The sequence below is a fragment of the Callospermophilus lateralis genome, chromosome 15, assembly GCF_048772815.1.
Source record: "Callospermophilus lateralis isolate mCalLat2 chromosome 15, mCalLat2.hap1, whole genome shotgun sequence".
NCBI lineage: Eukaryota > Metazoa > Chordata > Mammalia > Rodentia > Sciuridae > Callospermophilus > Callospermophilus lateralis.
Window position 1 is genome coordinate 72747082 of NC_135319.1, and position 23412 is coordinate 72770493.

General features: G+C 39.9%; 1 protein-coding gene across 4 annotated transcripts in view; it reads right to left on the reverse strand.

Moving 5' to 3' along the window:
* Sorcs1 (sortilin related VPS10 domain containing receptor 1) overlaps positions 1 to 23412 on the reverse strand; it is a 466212-nt gene that overhangs the window by 132167 nt on the left and 310633 nt on the right. For all 4 annotated transcript variants that reach the window (XM_076834120.1, XM_076834123.1, XM_076834121.1 and 1 more), the window contains exon 5: positions 21236 to 21309. In XM_076834120.1, the coding sequence (XP_076690235.1) occupies positions 21236 to 21309 (74 nt within the window). The remainder of the gene's footprint in view (positions 1 to 21235; positions 21310 to 23412) is intronic.

Here is a 23412-nt window from a genome sequence, read left to right on the forward strand (position 1 = left end):
AAACTCAAGTTTTCCTAGAATACACACTTTAAAGTACCTATAAGATTTCTGGTACACTGAAAAGACACAAAAAGTACAGCTGATTTCCTTCTCTGCCTCCTTCCTTGTTTCAAGAAATATGTGGGAATATTAATACTTACCTAAGAAATTAGAATTAATATTTGTATTAAAAAATGTCTTGGTATATCATGAGTGTTCCACTAATAGAAATGATTTATCAAAATCATTTATTATCCTTAGTCAATAGACAAAAAAATAATCAATGGCCCAAATATCAACTATACAAGTAAAACTAACTTATTTACACATTCATCTTATTCAGTGAAATGTTCCAAGCCCCTATCGTGTGAGAAGAACCAGGCCTACAGATTCCCTGCCTTTAATGGTTTAAAACTACAGAAAAGAGAGTAATCCAATGACACTAATATTCTAATGTTCAGAGTGCTATTTGAAGTTTGCCGATGGAGAGAGAAGGAAAGTCCAGGAAGCCTTTAGAGAAAATGGATTGAATCTTAAAAGATACACAACAATATGAACAATGGGCAGTGGGGGTAGAACATTCTGTTTAAATGTGAATAGCTGGTGTTAAGTCCTAGTCCCAAAGTCCTAGATCAAAGAGGGTCTTCCACACAAGCATCTGCTAATAAGTCAATAAGCTAGATATGGTGTTTTCCAAAGCAGAGCAGTAGAAAATTAAACAAAAAATTACTAAACACTCAACAATGAGGAACCTCTTGCATAAAGCTAATGTTGATCCCCCAAGCCATGGAGTGGTATTAAAAATGTTAAATATGTTAATTTGCAAACAGCTAAAGTGGAAAAACCTCAGTCCCAGTCTATGTGTGTGCATCCCTTCTGGGGGAAGCTATGAAGGGACAGTCCACGGGTTGTGCCAGACCAGCTCCATTAATGAAGACTAGATAAAGCTTGCAGCAGCCTCCTGCTTTTGTTTCCAGGATATTAAGTTGTTGTTCACATTTAGAAGCCAGTTTGGAATAAAACCTAAGGATCACCAAAGTCAAGAATCTGGGTGTAGCAAAATCCATGCTGAGTTAGTATACGGGAGATGTTAGCAATGCAACATCAGCCTTCTGAAATACAATCAGCCCAGTGCAGCCTTTGTAGACATTTTCTACTGAGAAACTCAGAAATGTCACTAGTTTATCATTCTCCTGGCATTTTGTCTGAGTTTACACCAGTTTAATATAGTGCTCAATAAATGCTGCAGAGCCACAAAATATCCTGATGTAGATAACTGCAGAGCAAGTATTAAAAAATAAACACTGTGACAGGAGAGCTCCTATTTATTCAGATTTGGAAGTGCAGTTAATGGCATATGGGGACAGATCTGCAGGAAGAGGGCGGGGAGGGTGGAGACCCCTGCCTCCTTCCCCTTTGTTTCAGATGGAGCATTCTTGTGCCCATGAGCCTCTGCATGGAAAATACCAGTGAAGCAAGCAGTCCTGTCTGCAAGAGAGAAGAGACAAACTACCTGGCAAATAGTCGCAGCAGGATGCCTTTGTTTCTCTTGTACACACAGCCAAAGGTTTCCTTCTCACCGGCCACCACAGACAGGCTCTCAAACAAACATCCTCATGAAAACCTTATCTAAAGCCAAAACTTCAACTCTCCAACAAGCAGCTTAGCCTGAGGTCTCCTCTTCTGCCCACCTAAGCAAGTGGGCTAGGTAAAATAAAAAGCACACTCAAGGCATCATTTTCACACTTCTCTTTTGGCTAAGGAACATGTTGGTTTATTGTGGCTCCCAGCTTGCCACCTGGGTGCCACCAAAGGTACCCACTATGAGTAACAAATAAGTAGATGAATAAATAGAAATGACGCGTAGGTTCCTGCATGCAAAATGGCCTACGGGCTTAAGCCCACCAAGTTCAAGTTCTGCATTTTTTTCATCTCCAGAGTCCAACTGTTTAACACTGTGAAAGAGAGTTATGGCCCCCCCGATAATGCTAAGTGCCACCAGGAGGGTGTATCTGTGTTGATGTTAAGTTCAGAGTAAGAGACAGGAGCCTGGAGGTCCTGCTGGGACAGGAGGGACCATATTAACAAAACAAGGAGAGGAGAAAACTTCTGCACCTCTCCTTTCTTCCCATTTCTAATAAGGACCAAGAACTTCAGACTAGAGGGTAGAGCAAACATACATTTAAAGGAACAGAAACTGACCGTTTTGCTCCTGGAGATAATGAGACCCATGGAAATTCTATTTTATAAGAGAATTCTAGAAATAGCTATTTCCTTTTTTTTCAAACATTAATGTTTGCTTAATAGTAAAATGGAAAAGTGAGTACTTTCAATATATGATGGTTTGTTACAAGTTGTAGAAAGCACTAAAGTATTTATGTATTAACTTTGGAAAATATGTACAAAACAGAAACTAAAATAGAAGTAAAATGTAATCAGATATTCTAATATCTTCTCCTGCCACATCCATGAATCATCCTATGCATCCTTGAAGTACTGATGCAGGTTACTCACCATGGAGACTCTTTCTCTAAACTGAGGATGCCTGGGATCCTCTGACACTTAACGCCAGGCAGAATACCTGGTTGATCCCAAATTATTAATGCAATGGGTTGATGAATGAATTGAAAAAAGTTAATAAACACTGTAACGTGTGAGGTAAAGTTCTACTTAAGGGGTTTAACAGTGAATAAAATAGAGGAAAGCCTCTACACCTCACGAAGCTCACCTTTCAATAGGGAAGTCAGGGAAATGTAAAAGATACATAAATATGTAATATTGCAGGTGGCAATAAACACATTTCCAGAAAGCTGTGTGGGAGATAAAATATATGAACAATAAGGAATTTAACTCCGTACACACACACACACACACAAAAGTATTGTCATAGGGTGTTGATCAAGGGCTGGTATCTGTCTATTAAGTCTGAGATTGATGTTAGGTAAGGCTGTGCAGATATGCCCTTGTCAGGGTCCTGTTACCATTTGTCAACAACTTGGATAAGAATACATACTCTGTGCCTAGAAAATTCAAATGTGACACAAAAATCAGAAAAAAAAAAAATAGTGACAAGAGAAAGGCAGCATTCCTTCTGAAAGCAATTTACTTGCCTGAGGGCACACAGCTCATAAAGTGATATAATCAGACTAGAACCTAGGCTTTCTAATTTCCCAACAGCAACACCTAACATGTGGGAAAAAAGATAGTGATAATAGTAACAGCAATTAATAATAAGATTGTATAAAGAGTAAAAGAGTATGTACAGCTACTTCTCTGGTTAATGGTAAGAGTTAAGGGAAGATAGAAAGTATGTTAGAGATAAACTAGTCCACCCTCACTCAGGTTACAAGGAAGCCAATTCTTTTAGAGGAAATACTTCGGTCCAGAGTCATATCACTAAGTGTCAAGATCAGAATTTCTCACCCAGCCCCTTTGCTTCTTTCAGAGATGAGGTGGAGATGATGAGGAAGAAGAAGAGGAAGATAAAGAAGACAAAATCATTCCCTTTCTTTTTTACTACTTAGTGTCTCAGTGTTAACTGGGAAGGGGATGTGTATATCTGACACTCAAATGACAAGAGAAATAATGGGAAAAGCTCAGATATTCTGACATCCTGTAAGAGTTGTGTGTATTGGGGTTTAGGGAGCATGGTCCCAGGCATACTAGTGAAGGTTCCTTATCTTAGCAATTGGAACCAGACTGGTTGCTAATCTGCAGAACAGACCTTCAAATACAGGGTTTCTAAGTTTGAAGGTGGATTCTCTGTAGTTATGTGCAAAAAAAAAAAAAAAAAAAAAATGGCTAATAAATTCTCACGCTTCTCAGAAATAATGTCAGTTTTCATCTGAACTGCCAGGTATCTGGCCCGCGGATAAGGCTGGTTTAAGGATCCTAGGCAGTTGATCCTCCATATTTTGCCAGCCTCTTGTGACACAAAAACATTCTCTTGCTTTATTTCTAGGTTTTAGTCCTTCTGGAAAAGTACTCTAAGAGGTTGTTTCTCCTGAGTACTTCAAATGAGAAGAGAAACCCATTCAGTAAGGCTCGGGTGGCAGTACAGGTTAGGGTTAGACATAGGAGATATTAGATTTATCTTCATCACAGGGACAGAAGTTTCTGTGGTGTCAAGTGGCAGCTATTCTTCTTGGTCCTTGCTTTATTGACAAAGAATTCCTGGAGTCTGAACACAAGGTGTGAAGGGATTTGGCACCGGGCAAAGGCAGGGATGTTCTTCTGTGAAAAGACTTTAAAGGCCCTGCCAGTTTGCTTTTGAACTCCTACTAACTGCTTGCCAAAGAAACCAGTGTGCTAATGGAAAATTAAAAAAAAAAAAAAAAAAAAAACCCATATCTTTTAATTTATCCCTCTCTTTTTTTGTTTGCTTGTTTTTTTTAATGACTATTCCTCTAGAGATATGAATTCCTAAAGATGCGACTCCACATCTCAGTGTGACAGAAAGAAAAGAGGGGGAGAAGGAGAAGAGTGAAAATGGATGTAGGGAAGAAAGGACAGGGGAATCTGAGGGATAAATGGAGGGGATGGAGACATGGTGAGGAAGACAGCGCAATAGGAGGAGAAAAGAGATCTGCTTTCTGTGGCTATTCCATAGAGTCACAGTGAATTCCCAGTGTTTGTCTCCCCCTGACCCCACACCACTTGCCCCATTTGGAACAAGAGTGATTGCTTTGTTATGATTATGGGTGGTAGTATTTACCTAAACAGTACTGCTTTTTAAAAAATCTACTTATAAAATAGCTGCATCTACTTAAATATAATGAAAGTTCTACCAAAATAGTAAATGGAAAATAAGACATTTACACAATCACTCTGTCTAGAAATAACCATTATTAATATTTGGTTCACATTCTTCTATGTTAGTGTAAGCTTTTATTTTTCTACAACTTTTGCATCACATCATTAACATCACATGGCATACTATTAGGGTACACTGTTTTATCAGCTTTAGGATATTCTATAATTCATTTAATTAATTTTCTGACTACAGGGTATTGGCATTACCTAACTTTTAACTTTAATAGATGATACCACACTGCTTATCTTCCCAGGTAAATATTTGCATGTCTCTAATCTCCTTGATTTTTCAATGGGAAGTCTTACATGAAGGAGCACTGGCTTATAAACAAAGAAAATATTGAGCCAGGCATAGTGGCACATGGCTGTAAAACCATCCGCTCAGGAAGCTAGGGCAGGAGGATTGCAAGTTCAAAACCAGCCTCAGCAACGGCGAGGTGATGAGCAACTCAGTGAGACCTTATTTCTAAATAAAATGCAAAATAGGGCTGGGGATGTGGCTCAGTGGTTGAGTAACCCTGAGTTCAGACTTCAGTACTATAAAAAAAAAAAAAAAAAAAAAGAGGGAATTTTCTTAAGACTCTTGATATGAATAACTGTTTCCCAGAAAGTCTATACAAATTGCTGTCCTTGAAAGCCAGGTACACCTATAATCTCAGCTACTCAGGAGGCTGAGACACGAGTATTTCTTGGGCCCTAGAGTTGAAGACGATTTCTGGCACCATAACAAGACCCTGTCTCAACCCCCACCCCACCACACACACAAATTACACTCCTAAAAATAGCAACTTAGGGTGTCTACTCTCCAAACTCTCAAAATAAGGCCAAATAGTATCTTCTATTTGATTCATGTCTTCTATTTGTAATCATTTGATAGATTAATAAATGGTATGCACTTTTTGTTTCAATATTTACTTGCCCCTTTGTGAGAGTAAACATTTTATGTTAATTGCCATTATTTTAAAAATGAATTGCTTCTTCATGATTTTGGTTGTTATAGAGATTATTTTATTCAAAATTTTCATCTGTGAGAATGCATAAAACATTTAGGATATTTACCCACTTCTTGTAATATATTTTGACATGTTTTCCAGATGTTCAATGTGGACGCCGTGTTCTTTGGGGAATTAAAATGACTGCCAAACAATAGAGGTCATCATCCTTCATGGAAGTTCGGTTTTGTTCCAGGGGAGCAACTAGCCTGGTTTTTATCCTTGACTGGGACAGAGAAGAAGGAAAGAATGTGTGTGTGTGTGAGAGAGAGAGAGACAGAGAGAGAGAGAGAGAGAGAGAGAGAGAGAGAGAGAGAAAGACAGAGAGACAGAGAGAGAGAGAGAGACAGAGACCGACCTTCCTTTGGTGAAGGCATGTGAGGTTGCCCAGCAGAACAAAGATAGAAGAGACCAGAACTACTGGGGAATTCCACACCTCAATGATCACTCAGGATCATCATTCTCTTCTGAGGTCTCCACTCCAGGGCAGACCCAAAATTGTTCTAAAAATAAAAAATTTATTGAGCAGAGGATTCTGCTTTGCCTGTAACTGGCAGCCAGGACATTAATAGTGCATTGAAGCCTATCAGGGATCATTTGGCCACCAGCTCCAAACCAAGGCAGAGAGATACCTAAATTGGAGAAGGACCACTAATAAAGGAACAACAGAATATAATCCAGAATTGGGCTTGTTCCCCATCTTTTCTGGCTACTGCATTGGTTTAGCAACTGAACCATTGTTATGGTTTAGATGTGATGTATCCTCCAAAAACTCATGTATGAGACAATGCAAGAAGGTTTAGAGGAGAATAATTGGGTTATGAGATCCTTAACCCAGTCAGAGGGTTAATCCCCTGATGGCATTAACTGAAAGCAGGTAGGGTATGGTTGGAGGAGGTGGGTCCATGGGGATGTGCTTTTGGGGGGATATATTTTGTATCTGAACAGTGGAGATCTCTCTCTGCAACTCTTTGACCACGACATTCTGTCTCACCTGGAGCCCCAAGGAATGGGGCTGTCTATACACTGAGACCTCTGAAACCGTGAGCCCTGAAATATTATTTTCCTCCCCTAAAACTGTTCTTGTCAGATCTTTTAGTCACAGCAGCAAAAAAGCTGACTAAAACAACCATGATATAAATAAATCTATGGTCAAGATAGAACAATTATTTTTTACAGAAGAACTCCAATTAGTAAATGTAGAAAAAGTGATCAAAATAAAATCTTCTGAAGAACCGACAGTAATAATTTGTGCAGGTCAGATAAATTAATGAATACTAAAATTAGTGGATAAAACACAGAGCTTCAAAGTATCTCTTCCAAAATATTTATTAATCTTTATAGTTACTTTAATATATATTCACACCATTTTTATCACTCCTCCTGCCAGGAGCTAGAGTGTAATTCCCTTTGCTTTGTGCGTGGGCTAGATACAGTGACTTTCTTCTAACAAACAGAAAAGGGACCAAGAAAAATAGTAACTCTACAATGGAGAAACCTAGCAGACACTACCTTAACTGAAAGTTCAAGATTACCAACATCTGTAATGAGACATATCGATACCCTGTTCTCCTTGACGTGATGCGATGGGAAGGCCGCATCATTTCTGTGGGGTCATTTCCAACAATCTATACTCTGTAATCATGAGAAAATATCAGACTAACCCAATTCAAGGGACATTCTATAAAATACCTGACTGGTGTTCTTCAAAATTGCCCAAGTCATGAGAGACAAGGAAAGATTGAAGAACTGCGATACAACTGAGAAGGCTAAAATATCATGACAAATAAATGCTATATGAGATTCTGATTTAGATCCTGGATCAGGAAAAACAATAATAGTAAAACACCTGGAGGAATGCAAAACACCTGGTTGACTTGACAATATTCTATCAGTGGGAATTTCTTAGTTGTGAACACTAGACTATGTTTACGCAAGATGGTAAAATCAGTCAGGCTGAGCAAAGAGAAGATGGGGATTTCCTACTTTCTTTGGGATGGTCCTTTAACTCTACAATTGTTTAAAAATTAAAAAGAAAGTTAGGGGAGGGTTAACTGTATTCAAATCTCATAAGTATATCCTGAATTAGAACTACTGTAAATAAGAAAGCAATCTATGTCTTACACAATCAATATCATCATGTGTAATGGATTGATTACATTGCCAATTTGCCACAGAAAGCAGATAAACAACTGTATGGTTTTGGCTTTTATAAATTGATGATTCATAGACTTCAACAATCACAAAAATAAAGTTACATTATTTTTCAAAAAAAGTGATAAAGTTGGGATAGCATCTTTTATTACTGGGATGTACTTGACTCTGTATATGTTCAGAAGTAGGAAACAATGTTGGCTGCTATAGTTCTTATATATTGAGGATTTCCTGGTTAATATGGGAAGGGCCTCATTTCAGCAGACAAGAGGACCAGGAGCTGTTGTAATGGGGTCAAATGTGAGATCTGACCTTGATATTGGCTGTATGCCACATCTGTTTTAGACTCTCTCAGGTCTCTTGTTTTCTTTGGCCACTGAATTGCTGAGGAAGAATAACTGTTCATAGAAGGCACACGGAAGAGTTGCTTTGTTCTCTTGGATGATGATGCAGAAACTGTCCGAGGCACATAAATATTCTAACAAGTTTCATCTTGTCACAATAGAGTCATAAAGTTGCTCTGTTCAGCACATGATAATGGCTTTGTAATTCAATTATTGGTAGTATTTGTCTTCTGGGATTTATCTGCCTTAAACTTCAGGCACTCATGTAAAACCCTTTACCATAAATCTCATAAATGCAGGTTCGGTCCCCACCCCGGGGCATATCTTGCCATGCCTGTGAAAACCTTGACAGCTTTCTCTAAATTATGGAATTGTTCTGTTTAGAGGAGTTGATGTTTTAAGTGCCAGAGCCAACAATAAAGAACATTGGGACAGGTACATTTCCTTTGGAGATTCTCTTTAGAGGAAGATAGATCCTGATGGACAGGTAGACAAAATTCTATTCTCTTCCAAAAGGTTCTTTTCATCCATTTTTTCTTAACATTTTTTCAAAGAGATTCCTGCCACTCATAGGAGGTCAAATGGAATGACTTCTAAGTTCTCTTTGAGTCCTGATATTCTGATGCATAAACACACAGGGCTGGTCACTTATATGGTTTCACTAATCCTGTTTGTTTTAGGAATTTCTTCTCTCCACTCTGCATTTCTTTTCTACCTACTCCAATGAGGCAAATCCTCAGTTTGGAGGTCTTCTCTACCCTCCTATCTTGAATTTATTATTCTGCATCTTAGTTTTTACCTACTAAGACAACCCTATCCAACCTTTGATTGGAAAAATATCTAGGAATACCGCATCCCCATCATCCATTTATCATTTCTCATTCAGTAACCATGCATTTATTGGATGCCTTTTTCATCCATACCAAAATATTCTTTTTCATTTCAACATCTTTTATATCAGTAGGTATCTTATGATTGTGTTAGTTTAATTGGCGTTTGTCTTTTACTGATAAAATAATGTTTCATCTTTATTTAATTAAATGTTAGATTTGATGATATGTGGTATGTGACAGGCATTCCTCTAGGCGCTCTTTAATTAATTTCTTTGTGTGTGTGCGCACGCATGTGCATGTGCACAAGTTTTCTCTTTTTCCTCTCACCCATTCCCTAGCGTTTAAGGATTAGCTATATTATTAACCCTACATTTAACATTTGGCTATGTTAACATTGGCTAACCCTACATTTTAGTATTATTGTTATAGGATATGGAAAGGGGGGTATGACTCAAACAGAAGTTAATATACAAAGATAGACACTGTGACACATGGAAATTTTCTCATGTTTTGGGGGATATGCTTATCATGTTTTAAGTGTGAAAATCTCATTATTGAATTGCAACATAATTTTGTTTTTGTTTTTTGTGGATTTTTTTGGATGGTATATATGGTTTAAAAAGATGTGCATAGTTGACCTATTTTCATGGGGCTTATTGTGGTGATTTTGCACTGGATCAATTTGGCTACGTTGGAATGCCATTTCCCAGAGTCTCTCTGCTTGTTTTCATGTTAGAATTAATCATAAGGAAGTAATAGCATATGCAGGGTTTGATAAGTAAAAGAGAAGCAGTAGTTATTTCCTAACGAAGGCTGGTTTGGCTAGACATGATCAGAGGCAGATGCAGAGAGGTGGCAGGTTCTACTTTATCCTTGCTCTTCTCTCCCCAATTCCATGCCTGGCTTTTCTTCCAGACTAACAGTATGGTGACCTCAGGCTCCAAACCTGCTTGGCTGCCAACTCACTAGGCTGTAGTGCCTACTCCTCAGTGGGAGCTCCTCTTGCAGTTCTATCTAAGCAATTGCAAGCCCCTTGAGGGCAAGAACTAGACTTCCTGTGTAGTCATGACCAGGATTTAGCTTTTAAAACAACTCAGTTAATGTTAATTAAGTGAGCTGGGTAACATAAAACTGAGCAGCTATAAATAAAACTGGCAGCTCAATTTCTATGCATTGTTCCTGATTCTGGGGCAACAGAGAAGTAACTGTATGTACATATTAAAAATTCCCTTTGAAAATGGAATTTATCATATTGAATCAACATGAGATTGTCACATTTCAGTAAGACATTAATATTTAACTCCTCCCTGTTTCTCTTTTCAATAGTCACCATTTATTCATCACATATGACATGTGTTTAACATGAATTACCTGATTTTAATTCTAACAACAAATATATCAGAAGAATACTCTTTTGTGATGGCCATTTTACTGATGAAGACTGTAAGGCTTAAAGAAGTTAATAGTTCCTTGTCACACTCCTTAAAAACAGGTTCTAGCAAAGGCATTCTGACTCTAGGGCTCTAGTTCTTCAACACTGGTAATTGCCATCCTATTGACTAAAAGGCAATTTTCAAAGGTGGCCCATGATTAGATGAGCAAAAGTAACCATAAAGAAAGCATGTGATCCTTGGTACAAAGCCCATTTCTTTTATTTATTTATTTTTGAATTTTTTAATATTTATTTTTTAGTTTTCGGTGGACACAACATCTTTGTTTGTATGTGGTGCTGAGGATTGAATCCTGGCCGCACGCATGCCAAAGCGAACGCGCTACTGTTTCAGCCACATCCCCAGACCAAAATTTTTTTATTTTATTTTTTTGGTGGTGCTAGGGATTGAACCCAGGGCCTTGTGAATATAAGGCAAGCACTCTACCAACTGAACTACAACCCCAGCCCCCATTTCTTTTAATTACAAAATAGGAAGCCTTATTTAGGAGGATTTCCACCACCCAGATGTTTACTCTCTTCCACAGCAACGTTTTGCTCTCACAGGAATCTTAGTAGAGACCTAGAGAAGTGACTGAATCTCTGTTGCTCAAAGATAGAGGAACTGTAGCCCAAGGGGACAGGAAATCATCAAGATAAGGGAGACAGGAATCAATGGCTGCCTTTAGTGAATGAAGGATGTAGGACAAGAGATGCATTCAACACCTCAGCAGGGGACATTTAGATTAATTTGTAGGGAAACTTGCTAATCATAGGAAAAGATTAAGAAGTGGAAGCAGGTGCAAGAGGGTTGGGAAACAGCACTCCTGTAGAGATCACTACCAGGCTTTCAAGGATAATGAAAATGCTCTTACCTGGCACTCCTGGTGCAGACTAGGAATGCCCCTCCCCCAGCACTGCCCTGGAGGTGTGATCTCCTGAAGGTTTTCTGCCACTGCTTCCTGTTCCTTAAGCAAACCTCATAAACAAAAGCATGGTAAAAAACAGAAGCCCTTAAAAATGAAGGCTGAGCAGGGCTCAGAGGCACACATCTGTAGGGTTTAGCTCAGAGGGCAAGGACTCCCACCCAAAAGAGACCCTCGGGGAAAATGAGGGAAGAGTAGAAAAAGGATGATCCATACTCCAAAAACAAAAGAGGTTCTGAATTTTTCTTCTCCAGAATCCCATATTCTGAAACATGCAAAGGATCTGTCAATATTAGCAGTCTAAGGCAGACTCCCTCTGAGAGCAGTCTAGGAAACAGTCATTCTGTCTTTGATTGAATTCCTCTTCTGACATGCATACTCTTTAAGACAGACAGCCTGTTGAGTTCAGAAATAGCTCAGTGCATAGAAAAGTGTGCCTTCTACCACTCAAGAATTCTCCTTCCTTCAATTTATACTTCGATAAAAGTATACTTTCATACTCCTTTCATGAAAGAAGAAAAGACAGAGGTCAATAATTATGGCTGCCTAATTTAACAAATGAAATCTATTCAAGATGGGTTTCTATTTGCATGTATTCCTGGGTTTATGTATGTGCATACATGTGCATATATGAGTTTGATGATGTAACCTGTGTGTATGTGTGTGCACAAATATGTGCACAAATGTGTGTGTATGCATACGTTTCTGCTGCTCTAGTTAGTGTAATGTATAGACAGAAACATTAAAAATGCACAGTCTCGGCCCTTTTAAGGAACTTATCTTTTAGCAGGAAAGGGAAAGGAAAAAAATAAAAATGAAGTATTTGGAGAACATATTAAATGCTAAGTTACTTAATGACAATGATACTGTTCTAAGACTTTGTAGAAGGAAATTGAAGCTCAGTTAGGTGAAATATTTTCTTAGGCTCACCCAGTTAGAAATTAGTGAGGCTGAAATTTGAATCTACTCTAAACATGTGGTCTTCCTACCAATCACATATGTAGACCTGTAATGCAGGGCATGTGATGACATGTGACATTTCATTTGTAACAAAAGTCATGATTAAATTCACAGGAGAAAGAGATTCTTCTTGCCCACAAAGTTAGGATAAAACAAAAAAGCTCCATCTTAGAGTTAGGCCTTCATATCTTCATATAAGGCTAATAAGGACCCCCTGATGAGAAGGATCTTCACACACCATCTTTATACACAAAGACTAACACTGTCTGGAGGCACAACAGGGGTAAAAATTAACCACTGTTAACATGGATTAGAACAGTTTATAACCAGGCGGGAACCTACATAAAACCATAGATTTAAGAAATAGAGACTGGTCCATAGACTTATTATTACATAAAAGACTTACTCTCCTGGCATTTGAAACTTAGCAGATGCAATTGAAGCAAGCATCAGGTCTCAAAGAGAATATGCAAGCTCAGGTGTGCAAGAACTGAGTGAGGTTCTTCCTCTTTCCAGGTTTGCATTGTTAGAATGAGGAATGAGGCAAATTCTGGACAGGGGGAGAAGGATGGAGAGGCCTTTCACTCTTTCCAGTGGGAAGTAGGGGTGAGGAGGAAGAGGAAGTGGCACACATGACATCAAGAAGTAGAACCTGTGGGACTTGGAAACCCAAAAGATCAAGAGGAGGTAAGGATCTGAAATGTGAAGGCTGGGATGCAGGGAATATCGGAATACAGAGGCCCATGAAAGAGAGAGAGAGAGAGAAAGCAAGCCAGCTAGCTGGCTGATTGTGAGTGGTGACAAACTCCACTGCCACCTCGACATAAGATTGAAAGTGAGTGATGGATTCACTTAGAAATGCTTTGCAAAGACCTGCTTCATAGCTTTGGGGAAAGAATGAGGCAGAGTATCTTATTTAAAAAAAAAAGAAAGAAAGAAAGAAAGAAAAGACCAACCAAGCAAACAAACAAATAAGCAAAAAAAAAACCCCGCCCCCTCCCTTCCTAATATGCTACCAACATATCTGGCTGTTTGATAGGGACTTCCTGCCTGCCTTTTCTTTCTTGCTTGCTGGATTCCTTCCTTCCTTCCTCTTTGGGCATCATTAGACTCCATTCCAATTTCAGTTTGCAGGATGTGGGGGGAAATGCAAAGCTCAGTTTCTTGTTATTGAATACACTAAATCCATCTGAGGAAAAGGGCTACAGTCATCTCATGCCATGTCCTCTAAATCCCTTTGAAATTTTAAAGGACATGACATGTGGGTGGCTTAGAAGTGTTAGTACTTCCATGTGGATTAGCCAGTATATTTCAGTGAAAAAGAAGGGGCATGATGACCGTGTGTATATGTGTGTGTGTGTGTGTGTGTGTGTGTGTGTCTGTGTATCAAACTAATCGTGAAAACAACAAGTGAGCTGGGGCAGGAGACTGGAATGGACTCAGTAGCAATATTCAATAAGAATTCAAGAATGAATAGCAGGGGCTGGGGATGTGGCTCAAGCGGTAGCGCGCTCGCCTGGCATGCGTGCAGTCCGGGTTAGATCCTCAGCACCACATACAAAACAAAGATGTTGTGTCCACCGATAACTAAAAAATAAATATTAAAATTCTTTCTCTCTCTCTCTCCCTCTCTTTAAAAAAAAAAAAAAGAATGAATAGCAGTAATACAAGTCAGAATCAGAGAGAGAAACTATTTTAACTATTTTATATTCCATAGACAGATATGTGACTATGATATATTTTTACAAACCTGATATCTGAGGCTACAGGAAAGAGTCCTGGACAGGCATATTAGTCCAGGTATGCAAAATATCTTCCTATGTAAGAGTTTGAAGTAAGAAGAGAACTGGAGATGAGCTGTATGGGCTCTTGGTGTGTTGGGGGTCATGAAATGGAAATCTAGGACGGGCATGAGGACCACAGGCTCCTTAAACATAGCCTAGGTTTAAATTCTATCACCATTTCTAATAATAAGTGACATTTTGCAAAATATTAAACCTTAATAGGACTGAACTTATCTACTTACCTCCCTACTTATTTCTGATCTGCACTGAGTATTAAAATATCTATGGATAATATGATCTCTTGTTGGTACCTTCCCATTCTCTCCCCTTTCTTGGGGAGAAGCAGCTCAATCTCTCCCGGGGATTTACCATTCCTCACTCACTGTCCATGTGGCTTATTAAGGCTGATTCTACCCCCAGGTATGTCTCCAAGCCTGTTACCTAATCGGGCCCATAAGATTTAATTCCAGGAGTTTTTCTGAAACAAGTACTAAGAAGGTATTTTCTTTTCCCGAGAAGATGTAAGCTGCCAGAGGCCACTACAAAGACAGAGTCTGCCTGAGAGTTAAGCTCATGCAGAGGAGAGTGGAGCTGAGTGACAGGGAGAGATCAGGATCTGAGCCATTTCATAAGCCTCTGGATCTAGTGCAGTCTTGATAAAGTTAGACCTTCTGATATTTCAGACCAATGAGGCAATATTGTTGAATTTTTTTTTTTCTTACGACAGATTGCATTTTTTTATCACGTCTTGAAAGGAGTCTTGATCAAGAAACGATTTCCCATCACTGATTTTGAGGACTCATTTAATAATATAAGCAAAACACTTGGCTACAGGCTTGACCTACCAGAAGTGCTCAATAAATGGGACTTGCAAAGATATGAAATGAGCAATCTTGAACTATGGAAAGCTGACCTTGAACTATGGAAAACAATGAGGACATCATACATGCTCAAACACATTGAATATAGGGTTTAAAGCATTACTTTATCTCTCTGATATACAATATAGCTGTCAAATGACCCCTGGAAAATATCATTAAAAATATCATATCGCTTTCCAAAATAACAAAGGTTCATTATTGAGCAAATTCTTACTTTTCTATGCATAAATTAGTCGCAGTAAATATGGAGTCACCATTCATCTGTCCTTGATACCAGTCAGCTTCATGTATTAGCATGCCAGCATATCAATAATATAAACCTTAACTATTATTAACAGTCACTTAGTTAAGATTCCCTTATTTTTGCATACTTACTAGATACCTGAGTAGCTTATAATGAGAACTAGTTTATTGCTTTATCCTTTATCCTAAACTCAGATGCCAACAAACCACATTCTTCAACCTCTTATAGTGAATTTGGCTCTTGGCACAAGCTTCACTTATTTGAGACATCTGGGTATCACTGACCTTCAATTCTATGTTCTTCAATGTCAAATGCAACACCTTGACTTTTACATAGAGAACTATTAAACTAAAGAATATGTCATTTTAGAATTTAAATCGGGGGCCTTTTTTCTACCCATTTTTTTAATGGGGTGACGCAAATGGGAAAGAAGTCTTGAATTTTGGGTTGATCCAAACAACTACCAGCAAGCGACAGAGACTGTACTTGAAAATCTGGCTCTTACATATTATGCACGCTGTGTTCAATAAACTATATCACTTTTCTGATTTGCCAAAATGGGGATCATAACCAGTACTTCACAATGGTGCTATGAAGACATGAAGACCAAATCCAAGAATTGATATGCACCTAGACCATTAAAGTTACTCAAAATACAAACCCCTGATGAAGCCTTATCTCAGATCTCCCATCTGCATTCTTCTACCTATGAGAATCTATGCTCCCTTCTTAAAATAACAGTCTTTTAAGAAACATTTTCCTTTTCTTCTTTAGAAGTCATATTGTTCCCCCATCTTAAGTCATGCAGTGAGACTGGGTTCAACCCCACCCCTACACTTCGGTCTCCAGGGTAGATCTGTGTCTGGCCTCCGTGCATAACGTGTTCTTCTTGATCCAGGCCAGGACTCTCAGATTCAATTCCTGGAGAGACAGGAATTGTGAGGCAGGGTGGGTGAGGGCACTCCTAAACTGCTAGGTTGTTAGTCTAAAGATGGCCGTGTCCACCATTTCCACAAGATGGGGAAGGCCAACCTGAGAAAGGACACAAGATAAAATCCGTCATTCTTAACACTGTTATTACTGACAGTCAGGGAGCACTTGCACAAGTCTTAGGTACCCCGCATGAAGCATCTCACTTAATGAAGGAGGTATTAATAATCCTACCTAGGAGAAAACTGAGGCCACAGAAGTGACTTAACTTCTCCTAACCCCTCTACTAAGCAAATGGCAGAGCGGGGAATCCAGACCTCAGTGTCCTTGAGGTCTTATTCTCCAGGCTGCGCCATCTCCCAGTTCAATGGACTTCTCACATGGGAAAGAGAAGACCACTACTGCTGTCAGGTAAATAAAAAGGACATCTATTCCATTAATGGAACTTCTGTGCCAAAATGCGTTTTCTATGATGTCCTGTGTCAGTCCTGAAAGCAATCTGAACTCCTTGGAAGAGAGTTCATATTTATGGTAGTTATGACAGCAGTTGCTGTAATAAGATAAGAATGAGCTGTTTTATCTCATAATTATTTGACAATTGTCATTTCAGGGGTGGCATGGCTATTGTCATCCCCAAATAAAGATTAATTCTGAAATGCATTAGGTGATTTGGAAGAGATAAGATCTCATCTTCATTTTTCCTCTATGGCAAGTGTGATGCTATTACCCATGATCACTTAATGATTCAGTGTAGCACAGAGAAAGCCCTCTCAAGCCTGCCTATACTTCCAGAGCCAAGCTCCAAGCAGAAATGATTAAAGCAAGTTTCTTTTAATTAAACTTGTTGAATAATCCTAAACAGCCTTTTAGTTTCTATGTACTTTGAAGCAACTGGGTTCCAGGAATGGGTCTAATAGGTATTTCTCTGAAGGACAACTTTTCTGCTGGTATCAGGAAGTAGCTCAGAATCAGAACACAGGTCATGTGGGCAGAGACTAAGAGACTTCCATCAACAGCCATGGCACTGTGCAATTTACAAGATCTCATCCCTTCTCTGAAAAATACACCCAAGCTTAAAGAACTTGAGGGGCCCTTTGCCAAGTCCAGTTGGAGAAATATACAGGCAGAACTATGGCCAAGGGAGCTTTGAGTATCTGCCACTCATCTGCCCAAGTGGACTAGACGTCCAGGGCTCACTGCTCCAACCCAGAAAACAAGGCCAATAGGCAGAGGCAATAGTGTCCGCTGATTTAGAAGAGCATGGTCTTTGGAGACAAACAGCTCACATTTAAATCCTGGCTTTTGCTCTTTCTAGCTGTGTGACCTTGGCCAAATTACTTAATCTTTCTGTGCCATAGATTTCCCATCTGCTGATGATAATGAACGGCTTCCTTCAGAAAGCTGTTATGAGGATTAAATAGCTTAAGTTTGAATAGTGCTTATCACACTGCTAGGGCTTGAATGGGAAAGATGTCTCTTTTTGCTCCCAAAGGAAAAGAGAGGAAGTTTCATTTACTTTACTTAACAGACATATTAATTAGGATCCATACACAATAATGGGAAATGCTTTTATAAAGATAATAATTTTTGACATTTGGTTACCATGGCTTTGCTAATAAAGATTCCAAATAGAAGACCCCTCTTTTTAAGGAATAGATAAGAAAGGACATGGTCTTTTCATCTTATAGTAATGCTATGAGCAACTAAGACTTCCAGTGAGCTATAAAACATTGTGCATCATGTGTCACATACAGGGACAATATTCTCATCCCAACTCCTTTTCCTTGTCTGTCATAGAAGTCAATTTTTGTTTGTTTGTTTGTTTGTTTCTACTGGCAGGAACAAACCCTGTCCAGTTCTCTGAATGGGTACTATCTCCCCTTTAGTCCTGGGTACCACGTACACATTTGTAGTCCTTTTGAAGCCTGACTTGAGTAAAAATTGGTCCCTTATAACTCTCCCATTGTCACAGCATTAAGTCCATATCTAAGAGAAACTGGGAAGAGCTCATTCATTTATTTCATTCTTTCATTTATTTGTTTTCTGAGACCTTTCTCTATAGATTAAGCACCAAGAAAAGGAAGAGAATGTTAAAAAAACCCAAAAACTGACATTATAAGTTTTAGGCAAAATTATACAGAGATCAAATGGTGTCCTGAATAAGAGAGGGTGGCATGCTAACCAGAGAAGGGAACCTGTGGAAGTAGCACAGCTGAATTTCTGGTCCTGGGAGCACATATTTTGGCAGAAGTGTGAATGTCAACTCAGGTCTCAGGTCTCCCTTATCAAGAGGAGCAGCCGGAGAGAGGTGAGTAGCTTCTTTGCAGCAAAGGTTTCTTTAGGTAGAAAAATCTCATTTTGAGAGGTGTTTTATGGGTTTAAATGTGAAGTGTGCCCCCAAACCAAAAACTCATGTGTGAGACAATGCAACAAAGTTTAGAGGTGAGTTAGCTTCCACATATCAGTGAAAACATTTGACCTTGGGTTTTTGGGGATTGTCTTATTTCATTTAACATGATAGTTTAAAGTCATTCTTCTTTATGGCTGAGTAATATTCCCTTAAGATGACTGGGTTATGAGAGCCTTAACCTAATTAGTACATTAATTTTCTGACAGGAATTAACTAAATAGTAACTCCAGGCAGGTAGGGTGGGCTGGTGGTGCTTTGGGGTATATATTTTTTCTATGGTGAGGGGAATCTGGGTCTCTCTGCTTTCTGGTGCTATGTTCTGAGCCATGTTCCTCCACCATACTCTTCCACCATGATGGTCTGCCTCACCTCAGGCCCCAAAGAATGGAGTAGGGTCATCTATGGAGAGAGATCTCTGAAACAGTGAACCCCCAAATAATGTCCTCCTCTAATTGTTCTTGTCAGGTCTTTTGGTCACAGAAGCTAAAAGGCTGATTGCAGCCACAGGGAGGAAATGGTATCAGTCCATATAGAAGTCCCTCTGTGTGATCTCTGAGGCAGTTTATTTGCAAACGGCTTGTCTTTCACTTTTCCGGGCAGTTTCATTTGCCTTTTAAGAGATTTCTCTAATGCAGTTCTCTGGCTTTCAACTCCCACAGGAATGTTAGGGCAGTGTTTGAAAATGAGAAAGATAAAAATGCATTCCTCTTAGAAGTTCGTCTAGAAGGAGGGGAGCTGGCGTGGAGGTGGGAGCTGCTATGTGCCTCGGCCAGGCCATCCGCGTGTTTTGTCCTCGGAGGCAGCATGGCCCCAGGAGAGGGCAGGGAGGTCCTTCCACTGCCCCCGTTGCAGGGAGCTCACTCTCCGTAAAGGTCACTGTCAGATGATTCTGGACAATGTGAGCAGGAGGCCAGGGGATATTACACTGGTCCGAGCAGGTCACTTGTAGCGCTGTTTACAGCAGCAAAGGCCTGGAAACACCGCAGATGATTTTTCCATAGTCAGATTAGCTGAGCTGGGGCCCAGTGAAGCACATATTTTGGCAGAAGTGTGAAAGTCAACTTGAAAGGTATTGATAAGTTAATACTAAAATTACAATAAAATGTTCCAAACTTTGCTTTTACTTTGCTAGGATCCAGGCCCTTGGAAACACAAAAGCCAATATTAACTTATGTTATTTCCCTTCTTTTCAAGTTCAAGTTCAGCCACCCATTCCCACAGAGGTCACTGCTAATTTAACTAAGGAAGGTTTAAAAACAAACAGAAAACAAGCAAAAAGAACACTGTTTTCTTTGCTTCCTTTCTTTCTCATGCTGTTCTTTCCCCGCCTCTCCTCCCTGCTCCCATAATCTCTTGTTTTCCATATATACATCCCACCAACATATGTAGCTTATTTTCTTTATTTTTCATGGTGTGAGGTTTGAACCTAGTGGTGCTCTACCACTGAGCTACATCCCCTGACCTTTCTTACTTCATATTTTGAGACAGTCTCACTAAATTGTCCAGCTGGACTCAAACTTGCAATCCTCCTGCTTCGGCTTCCCAAATCACTGGGATTGCAGGCATGTTCTACTGTGCCCAAGTATGTATATTTTTTCGATAGTGTTATGATTTATCTCCCATATATATTTTTAAAATAAAATGATATGTAACTATTTTAAACACATATAGATAACAATATACTCTAACAAGCAAGGCACAGATAGATCATTGTGAATAAGCAGCATTTATGTGAATGCAAATACCTATATTTGTGTAGGTTATGGGCTGAATATTTGCATCATCCCAAATTCACATGCTAAAGCCTTTATTTCTATTGTTGTAATAATACTTGGATGTGGGGCATTTGGTGATCATTAGAATTAGGTAAGGTCATGTAAGTGAGGTCTAAATGATGAAATTAGTGTCCATAGGTGAACTACAAGAGGGAGAAGAGCTCTCCTGCATTCCACCATGTGAGGACACAGCCAAAAGGTAGCCATTTGGGAGCCAAGAGGAGGACCTTGCCAGGAACCAAACCTTCAGGCACCTTGATCTTGAGCTTTCTGGGCTCCAGGACTCTGTTTAAATCTCCAGTCAGTGGCATTTTGTTAGAGCAGCCTGAGCCGAGTGAGACCATGGAGGTATACGAACTTGGTAATTCAAAGACTATTTCTGCAAGGCTAAACAAGAAACTAGGATGACTGACTGTGTCCCAGACTGCAGGAAGTTCCAAAGGACCTGAAATGAGGATCTACATTCAGACAAGTAAGACCTATTTATTGGAGTATGCATTCTATGTATAAAATGCTCTTTAGTAATAAAAATCACTATTTCTTTCAAAATGTCTTTCTCATAGACTCATCAAAACATAACACAGCATCACACACAAAGTCCCCGCAGCTTTCTAATTTCAATGATCCATTTTGGGCTTATGAAAAAATTTGTGACTCGACTTTTAACATTCCCCGACAATGTTGACTGCCCCCCGTGTCACACCTGCTCTCGGGAGGCGGGAATTCCAATGCTCATTTACTACATAATATCTTAATGTGCCAGAGGGTAAGGTGAGACTTACCAGTAGAACCGATTTGGTACCACCCCTTCTTGGATAAGCTGCCATCTTCTCCCAAACTCGGCAGAGCTGTATAACTGTAAAAGAAAAAAAAAAAAAAAAGGAGATCATGAGCCCTAGGGTACACCAAATGCACAAGCATCAGTTTTCACTTTTAAATCACTAATAATAATACCTGCCATTCATTGAGCACCTGCTACATGCCAACCAAGTGTTCCAATAACTCATCTCCACTCTTCACATAAATTCTACTAGATAGATATTAACAAATACCTTTTAGAGTTGAGAAAACCGGGGCTCAGACGGGTTAGTTGACTTGTTAAAAATCACAGGCCAGAAAGGATTGGAATCCATACCGTGTTCTGTCTGGAGATAAAGTCTGTGGTCCCACTTGACTTGGCATCCATAACACTGTGGAGACTGAGGGTGGAAATATGTAGACCTGGCTCAGCGTAACCTGTACCTGACTAAAATGATAGAAAGGCAAGGCCCGTCCCCCAGGATAAAGGAAGGGCCAGGAGTCGGCAAGGGATGCTTCATGGACTTAGTGGAGAACTAGCTGGGACATGAGTGAATGGCAGGATTCAAACTAACAAAAACAGCATTACTCACAGGGGAGCGGCATGGGTCAAAGTGGTGAGGTGGGCAGGGGCCCTCGATGAACAAGCCAGGTTTATGTAAATGAGTGCAGATGAGCATGTTGAGGGCAACGTGGAAGAAGCTCTGAACGTCACATTAGGGAGACCAGACTGGATCCTGCAGGAAGGAGGAGCCAATGCTGGTCTTTATGAGTCACCAAAGGAAGCTCAGGTTATAAAACAGTACTCCACATTGACTAAGCTCTTACCAGAACCAAGTGCTTAGCATGCATTGTGTGTTAATACATCGCTCTGATAAATGAAATTATTTTGACTGTTTTACAGATGGCTCCACAGCTGGTGAGATTTAAACTCCACTTGCTACACTGCTTTAGTACTCACCCAGGGCAACTGCACAGAGTCCCTACTCACGGGATGGGGACTGGCCCTCATATACTTCATCTCTCAGAATGTCTTTTTCCTTTTATTATGGCTTATTCCTCATTGCTCCTTGACATTCCTGCTCTGGTAGTCTTTATGTCATACTGTGATTTTTTTGTGCCCTGAAAAGCATCCTCTGATGGCAGCCCAGAGCATCCCGTTGCTCTTTGTACCCCAGTTCCCATGGGCACTGTTACTGATTTGGAAAAGGTCATTCAGAGCATCTCTTTTCTGCTGTGTTCCTGGTCTGTAATGCACCTGCCCCTCAATATTCCACCACGGTATCTGCCGGCTCCCACAGAGTGACTGGTGAGTCACACTGCATTGAGCACCGTGACCGCCCAGCTTGCTCATCTCTGCCCAGCCACGACACTCAGGGGAGGGTCAAATGACTCACCAAGTGACTCACCACGGCTGTGGATGCACCAGGCGTGACCGAGGAACAATGCATCTCAAGAGAATATTTACTGAGCCTTTAAGGAACCTGCTATGACATTGTGTCCATTTGATCAGAACACATCCTGACTCCACAGAGGATGCTGCTAAGATGAACAGCTCCATCAGATACAGCTGGAGAGTGTTTGAGCATCCAGCCAAGGAGAATCTGTGGCTTTTTATTTCAATGTACATTGTATTATTTTTTCTTTGCTCATCATTAGATTTCGGATCTTGAATGTCTCCCCAAATCCCACGTGTCAAAGGATTGATCCCAGAGGGACCCTACTGAGAAGCACTGGAACCTATGAGCCGTGAGGCCGCCTGGAAGTTGCTTAGGTCATTGGAAGCATCCCCTTGTTTTAGTCAGCATTTTTGCTGCTGTGACCAAAAGACCTCACAAGAAACATTTTAGAGGAGGAAAAGTTTATTTGGGGGCTCATGGTTTCAGAGGTCTCAGTTCACAGATGGCCGGCTCCATTGCTCTGGGCAGGAGGCAAGGCAGAACATCATGGCGGAAGCGTATGGCTGAGGAAAGCAGCTCAGGACGTGGAACCAGTGAGACCAACGAGACAGCTTCACACTCCAGCTCCAAATTTCCCTTTTACCTGTTCTGTTCTTTTTTTTTTTTTTTTTTTTTTTAAACCTAGAGCTAACCTTCTTCATATGAGCTTAGGGTGAAGAGAGTTCACACTACTGTAGTAAGCCTATGTCTACATGCAAAAC